Source organism: Frankliniella occidentalis, unplaced genomic scaffold (assembly GCF_000697945.3).
Source record: "Frankliniella occidentalis isolate FOCC.00 unplaced genomic scaffold, Focc_3.1 Scaffold15, whole genome shotgun sequence".
Classification (NCBI taxonomy): Eukaryota; Metazoa; Arthropoda; class Insecta; order Thysanoptera; family Thripidae; genus Frankliniella; species Frankliniella occidentalis.
Window position 1 is genome coordinate 2,662,646 of NW_026267145.1, and position 8,194 is coordinate 2,670,839.

At 53.8% G+C, this 8,194-nt stretch overlaps 1 protein-coding gene across 1 annotated transcript; it reads left to right on the forward strand.

The window, feature by feature from the left end:
• The first annotated feature begins 17 nt into the window (after positions 1-17).
• LOC113204819 (toll-like receptor 7) lies at positions 18-7,972 on the forward strand. The gene has a single exon (XM_026420145.2). The coding sequence runs from the start codon at positions 693-695 to the stop codon at positions 4,923-4,925; it is 4,233 nt and encodes a 1,410-aa protein (XP_026275930.1). The 5' UTR covers positions 18-692; the 3' UTR covers positions 4,926-7,972.
• The last annotated feature ends 222 nt before the right edge of the window (positions 7,973-8,194 follow it).

Below are 8,194 nucleotides of genomic sequence, written 5' to 3' on the forward strand. Positions count from 1 at the left end.
CTCCGGCAGCCAGTCGACTGAAGGGAGCGCGGAGCGGCAGACGTGCTGATAGTTGTAGGTCCGCTCGGCTCCGTCGAGACGCGAAACACGAACACGATCGTAGTGAAAAGTTCAAGTGTCGCTCTGGATACCTGGATAACCGCCATCGACGCTGAACCGCAAAACTGGATTACGTGACTGGAACTGTGTGACCCGGCAGACATTTCGGGATACTTTCGCACCACACTCGCCGGTTTCGGAATTTTCGCGAAAAAGTGGTGTTTTCACGCTGGACTTGTGATTCATCGCGTGACTCTCTTCTGTGGATTAAAGTGACATCTGTGTCCCATCAGCGAAACATGGAATTATCGCTTGGGAATAGTGCAGTGAATTTCTTCGAAAGTTTATTTCGTTGAAATAAGTGTGGATACTCGACATGGTGAAATGAAGAGATAGTGCATTTAGTTCTTAGACGACATTACCAGTCGTGCAGGATACAGAGTGCTCATAAGTGCCATGTAACGAGTCTAAACAAGTGTGTGCTTTAGTTTCTTTTTTGTTTCTGTTATTTTTCATTTTTTTTTGAAAAATATCTCCACTTTTCCGTCAAGTGATTGGAAAGTGTTGGAAAAATTGCGACTCCCGACCACGAAGCAGCAAGAGTGAAGTGAAATGCAGCAGTGCCGCACCTCCTTCTCCAACTTGTGCTGAGAATGGGTTTCGCCATGGGTGCGTGTGCCGCACAGTGTGCGCTGCTGGCCGGCGCGCTGCTGGTGCTGGCCGCCAGCCCCGGGCTCGCCCGCCACGACGCGCCCGACGACTGCTCCTGGGCGGCCGACAACTCCTCCAAGGGCGTCGTCAGCTGTCGCGTCCGCAAGCTGGACGGCGAGGCCACCAACCTGAGCGCGCTGCAGCCCGAGTCCACGTCCCGCCTGCACGTCCACTGCAGCGACGTGCTGCTCTTCGAGTCCTCGGTGCCGCCGCACTTCTTCCAGCGGCTCTCGCTGCTGGAGGAGCTCACCATCGACAACTGCAAGATCCTGGAGCTGCCGAGCGGCGCGTTCGAGGGCCTCGCCGCCCTCAAGCACCTCAGCGTGTCCACGCACAACGTCGAGTGGGGGTCCGGGAAGTCGCTGGAGCTGGACTCCGGCAGCCTGGACGGGCTCAAGGAGCTGCAGGTCCTGGACCTGGTGCACAACAACATCCGCGCCCTGCCCGACGACGCGTTCTGCTCTCTCGCCAACCTGCAGACGCTCAATCTGTCTCGAAACCACCTCCGCGACTTCGACAAGCTGGGCTTCGCGCCGCGCCGGCTCCGCGAGGTGCTGCTCGGCAGCGGCGACTGCAGCGGCGGCGCCGAGGTGCGCGCGCTCGACTTGTCCTTCAACCACCTCCCCGCCCTGGGCGCCGCCTCGGGCCTCAACCGCCTGCGCCGCCTGCAGCACCTCCACCTGCAGCACAACGACATCGCCGACGTGGCCGGCGACGCGTTCAAGGGTCTGACTGCGCTCAAAGTGGTCAACATGTCATACAACCGGCTGAGCACGCTCAACGAGGGCCTGTTCGCGTCGTCGCGCGAGCTAAGCGAAGTCTACCTGCAGAACAACTCGCTGGCCGAGCTGCCGCGCGGCCTGTTCCACCGCCTGGAGCAGCTCGTCGTCCTGGACCTGTCCAGGAACCTGCTGACGAGCGCCGCCGTCAACGAGAGCACCTTCGCCGGACTCATCCGGCTCATCGTGCTCAACTTGGCGCACAACTCGCTCACGCACATCGACGAGCGCACCTTCAAGGAGCTGTACTTCCTGCAAATCCTTGACCTGCGCAACAACTCGATCAGCCACATCGCTGACAACGCCTTCATGTCGCTGTACAACCTGCACACCCTCAACCTGGCCGAGAACCGCCTGCACTCCATCAGCGCACAGCTGTTCAACGGCCTGTTCGTGCTGAGCAAGCTCACGCTCGGCAACAACATGGTGGCCAACATCGACGTGCTCGCGTTCCGCAACTGCTCCGACCTCAAGGACCTGGACCTCAGCTCCAACGCGCTGCAGGCCGTGCCCGACGCGCTGCACGAGCTCTCTTTCCTGAAGACGCTCGACTTGGGCGAGAACCAAATCACCACCTTTAAGAACGGCTCCTTCAAGGGGCTGTCGCAGCTCAACGGCCTGCGGCTCATCGACAACCAGATCGGCAACCTGACGAAGGGCATGTTCTGGGACCTGGACAGCCTGCAGGTACTCAACCTGGCCAAGAACAAGATCCAGTCGATTGAGCGGGGCACCTTCGACCGCAACCTGCAGATCGAGGCCATCCGCCTGGACGGCAACTATTTGGTGGACATCAACGGCGTGTTCCTGACCCTGGCCAGTCTGCTGTGGCTGAATCTCAGTGATAACCATCTAGTGTGGTTTGACTACGCCTTCGTGCCGCCCAACCTCAAATGGTTAGACATTCACGGAAACTACATTGAGAAGCTGGGCAACTACTACGAGTTGCAGGAAGAGCTGCACATCAAAACTTTGGACGCGAGTCACAACCGCATCAAAGAAATCTCGCCAATGGCGATCCCCAACAGTGCCGAGCTCGTGTTCATCAACAACAACCTCATCTCCAAGGTGGCCGTGAGTACCTTCCTGGGCAAGACTAACCTTGCGCGCGTGGACATGTACTCCAACGAGCTGACCAAGTTAGACATCAACGCCATCAGACTGTCCCCCTGGCCGGCCAACAAGACGCTGCCCGAGTTCTACTTGGGCGGCAACCCTTTCTTCTGCGACTGCTCCATGGAGTGGCTGCAGATGATCAACAACATGACCCACATGAGGCAGCACCCGCGCGTCATGGACCTGGACAACGTCATGTGCCGCATGCAGAACCTGCGCGGCCGGCAGCACATCGCCGCCACCGAGGCGCGCGGCTCCAACTTCTTGTGCACCTACGAGACGCACTGCTTCGCCCTGTGCCACTGCTGCGACTTTGACGCGTGCGACTGCGAGATGACGTGCCCCCAGAACTGCTCGTGCTATCACGACCAGGCCTGGACCACCAACGTGGTGGACTGCTCGCGGCAGGGCTCGGACCAGATCCCCCGGCGGATCCCGATGGACGCCACCGAAGTCTACCTGGACGGCAACAACCTCAAGGAGCTCCAGAACCACGTCTTCATCGGGCGGAAAAACATGCGGGTGCTGTTCGTCAACTCGAGTCGCATCGAGAGCATCCAGAACCGCACGTTCAACGGCCTCAACGCCCTCGAGATACTGCACCTCGAGGACAACCAGCTGGGCGAGCTGAAGGGTTACGAGTTCGAACACTTGGCGCACCTGCGCGAACTGTACCTGCAGAACAATGCGATCGGTCACATCGGCAACACCACCTTCTCGTCACTGCGCTCCCTGGAGATCCTGCGCCTAGACGGCAACCACCTGCACAGCTTCCCTGTGTGGCAGCTGTCACTCAACTCGTACCTGGTCGAAGTGTCCCTGGGCAACAACCACTGGTCCTGCCGCTGCAAGTTCCTGCAGGAGCTGCAGGTGTGGGTGGGCGACAACGCGCAGAAGGTGATCGACGCCACTGACATATACTGCTACGTCAACGACACCAAGCCGCCCCAGAAGCGCGAGGTCGACCTCAACAACACGGCCTGCAGCGACTACTACAGCGGCAGCTCCGTCATCCAGAGCATCATGGTGAGCGACTACCTGCCCATGATGATCGTCACCCTGTCCACCTTCCTGCTGCTCATCGTGGCCAGCCTGCTCATCTTCATCTTCCGGGACCCGATGCGCGTCTGGGTCTACTCCAAGTACGGCGTGCGGCTCTTCCACTTCAAGGCGGCGGCCGCCGGCAAGCTGGGCGGCGAGGACCGCGAGAAGCTGTACGACGGCTACGTCATCTACTCGCCCAAGGACGAGGAGTTCGTCCTGCAGTCCATCGTGGCCGAGCTGGAGCACGGCAACCCGTCCTTCCAGCTGTGTCTGCACTACCGCGACCTGCCGCACCAGGTGCACTCGTACATGCAGAACACGTCCCCGGTCGTGGTCGAGGCCGCCGAGGCCTCCCGCCGCGTCATCCTCGTCCTGTCGAGGAACTTCATGGAGACGGAGTGGTCGCGGTTCGAGTTCCGCCAGGCCATCCACGAGGCCCTCAAGGGCCGCATCTTCAAGCTGGTGCTCGTCGAGGACGGCAGCTGCATCCACGAGGCCGAAGGCGACCTCGACCTGCGGCCGTACCTCAAGACGGGCGCCCGAGTGCGCTGGGGTGAGAAGAGGTTCTGGGAGCGGCTGAGGTACGCCATGCCCTCCGGGGACTCGCACCGGAAGAGCAACTCCAACTACAGGCGGAATATCAACACATACAGCCTGGAGTCGACGGGGAACAACCACCACGTCGTCAACCATCATGTGGTCAACGACCACCACGGCTACACCATCGAGAAGGCCGTGAAGCAGCCGCACCCCGCCATGCACATCAACAGCCATCCGCTGTTCCTGGCGGCGGCCGCCAACAACCACCACCACCACCACGACAACAACCTCGTGCCGCCCGCCTACACGTCCGGGAACACCCTGACGAGGACGAGCGGCCGGCACCAGCGGCCCGCGGCCCCCCTGGGCGGCGCCGCGGACTGTGAGGACGCCAACTACTCGTCGGCGGCCACGGCCACGCCCTCGCCGAGGCCATTGAACCGGCATCAGAACGGGTCCGTGCACCGAGAGTCGCCGTCGCCCAACACCAGGCCGACGTCCGAGCACATCTACTCGTCCATCGACTCGGACTACCCCACCTTCGAGCGGGCCGGGTCGCGGCGGCAGGCCAACGGCGGCCCGGCCAGCGCGGCCCCAGTGGGCGGGGTCCCCCTCCCCGGAGTGCACCGCCCACCCTGGAGGACGGCCGGGGCCAGTGTGGTGGAGAACGGCGGCGTGCAGGCCTACCTGGTCTGATGAAGCCCCAACGTGATAGTGGCCAGTGATAATATTTGTTATAATTTCGTTGTTGTAAAGTGAAAAAATACTTGTGAGAGTGTATAAAGTGAGTGCAAGTGTGTGAGTGTTCGCGCGTGGAGAATTGCCAGTCGTCTGTCGGACTAACCACACCAGAGCTCCATTCAATTAAAAGGTGAGAACTTTTCCCTTTAAAGCAGTTCCTACTGATTTCAAAACGAGTTCAGAAAACAATTATTTCTTGCTGGTCAGCCAATGATTTGGTTACGGCCATGGTTTAGTTAAAGTCATTACAAGCTTCAGAATTGTCTAATAATAGCTTCTTTCGCGTGTGAAAAATGAATAAAAAATCAGCTTAATTTTTATTGTTCCAATTCTTATTTAAATTTGTTGTAACCAGTTGATTTTGCTTGCAATTCCAAGTCTATTCATACTGTATTGTATACAGTCTGTTGTATTATTTAATTGGTAACCATGGTTTTGGGGCGTTGTCCATTGTCTACGGTTAGTTATTTGACTGGATCGATTGGACAAAAATAAGTACTGATGTCCTCTATCGTGTGCATAAACTGACTGAAAGGTGCTTTTGTAAGATATATAGTTGTACAAATGTAAATACTGTGTAAATCTTGTAAAAATGTATAGAAGCTCTCTATGAAATGCCGTAGACAATGGACAAAGCCTTGCTTTAAGTACCAAACTCTGATAGAGTGATGTAGCGTGAGCTAGGCTGTACCGCTACATTATTTGGACTGACTGCCGCTGTTTCGCGGATGAGTTAATATGTTTTCCAAGCCATGCCTAGGCCTACTTAAGTTGATAATTTGTAATCAGGCCAATGATATGTGTTATCAAAACGAAATGCAGCCAAACGTATGTAGTCAGTTTAGTCATTGGCTATGCGGTGCGAACGCCTCTGTCCAAGACGCAAACGTTAGTTAATTCCATTTACCAAAGGAGCAGCCACGCAGATTTCACGTTTCGATATCACTTTGCCGCACGATAACAAGCCTCTAATTACCTTTCGATTTCCCTCCCTTGATTCTCGGAACGCGACTCCCCGGCATTTCCATTTTTATTACGGGCGACTCGTTAAATTGTCAATTGCGAGAGTTATTCGGCCGCGGCTCTCGCTAAAGAGCCGATAAGCGCACTGCTGCCGACATGACGGCTCGCAACTACAAATACAAAACCGATAGCCATCTGGATTGCATTGAATAACACAATCAAAATTCAAAACAGTGCGTCTCGTTTAATTTAAGCCAGCCAAGGCCGAAATGAGCGGCGGGAAGGCGCGGCGGCGCAGTAGAGTTTGGAGAAATATAAAAAGGAAAGAATATTAAGTCGAGAAAGAGGAACAGGGAGAAGGAGAGAGAACAAGACGTCCTCTGGGCCCCTCTCGGCTCGCCTCTCGGCCCGGTCGGAATGCCTGGCCGGACCCAGCCCTGCCTATAAGGCTGCCAGGTAGTAGCAGCACTCAACCAAATTATTCGTTTCACATCAACAGCAGCCGCGGCAGTGGTGGGAGGCCAGTTGATGCGCCTTGCAGCGTTCCGGCCGACGCAATCAGAGCGAGTGTGCGAGAGAGACGGGCTGCTCAGAGTCCCTCTCCCTCGCACACGAGCGCGCGCGATGTCCGGCAAGCCGGTGCCCGAGGCTGTCTTGGGAAACAGCCCGAGCTGTGTCTCTCATTACTAAGAGAGAGAGGGAGAGTCCGTCCGGACGCAGCTCAGCTCCCTAGCCGCGCCTCGGGGCCGAGCACGCGAAATGGAGTTTATAGTTAAAGTTTTCGTATTATATCCCACCGCCGCCGACGTACCTGACCCATATATCATTACATTCTTTAACCCATACTCTCCTGCGCACCTTTATCCTTATCGATCGGCTCCCATTGTTGTGTCATCTTTTCACTCCCTGATGCTTTTCCGTAAACGCGGGGGACATTAGACTCCGCCCATTGTGGTCAGCAGCGACTCCTCAGGCTGACCCGTTCCGAGAACCAAGGCCGCGTCCGGAAACGATTCCCATCTCTGTCCCTCTCGTTGGTTTTGCAATGAGTGGGAGAGAGACAGGGCTCTTGCGCTCAAACGCCACCCAGTCAGGGTGTCCAAGACGCGCGCTCTGCAGGAGGGTTAGGTGTTACTCGTGGCTGCTTCTCCAAAAACGTTGTGTTGACATTTGTGATATGTAGTCCCTGTTCAAAGTAATGCGTTTGCTATCTTAAGTCAAATATTGGCTGCATTTATTTTAGGATAGACTACAGAATTTCTGAAACCATTGACAGAGGCATTCGGACAGCAAGGTCGTACGTTGCCAAACAGAAAATATTTCTGTATGTTTGTGATCTAGGTTATAATGTTTCGAGTCTGAAATACGGCTCATTTTTGTTGTAGATGTTTTTGCTGCATTTCATTTTATATATTTGGCTAACATGCTTCTAAAAGTTATCTTTTGTTAATTTTCTTTGGTATTGATTGAAACTGTACCAAGTCTGTACCGAGCCAAAAGGACTTAAAAAATAAGACTTAGGCCCTGAGCCAATTAAGAATGAAAAAAATTGTTCCAGTCTTTTGTTCTCGAGGGATTACTTGGCCTGTTTAAAAAGTCATTGCACTGATGTGAATGGGAAAGAAGGCACCAGTGAATCCGTTTGTGATTCACTGCAATTGATCTAGCCATAAACGCTTTTATGTTATAACCGCCATGTCTTTGTTAGGATGTCAATTTTTATAGTTATACCAACGTCGAACTAAAAATATTGTGTGTTCACCATGTGCTGGGTTAGAAATGTAAAATCTTGGCCTTGTGAAACCGTGAAAAAATTTTCACTGAGTAAATTTTGTGCATCCCTTCATGACATGCCAGCTATCTGTGATATTTAGTGCTAGTATTTATTATTGAAAACAATTTGTTTCTATTGTATTTAGTGTACATTTTTGTAAAAACAAATATATGATATGCAAGCTATGGTTAAGAGTCTGGATCCTAATTTTTGTAACATGTACCACAGAGGATTTAATAAAATGCTGAGTGTTCACATTTGAAAATCTTTAGTTATACTTTCAAACCACATTACCTTTAAAAATTAAAACAACAAAAGAATAAAAATAATCAAAGAACGAAAAAGGAAAAGTTAAGAGAAACATGACACAAGTATAAAGTATATCATTGTAAATCGAATAAAATCACACCAGATCACGACGAGGTGTCTCGCTTAGTAAACATCAAATAGTAAAAGATCCGTATTCGGTTGCACACGGTGGACAACA

Coding starts and splice junctions, on each gene's coding strand:
- LOC113204819 (XM_026420145.2), top strand. CDS start 693: ATGGGTTTCGCCATGGGTGCGTGTGCCGCACAGTGTGCGCTGCTGGCC.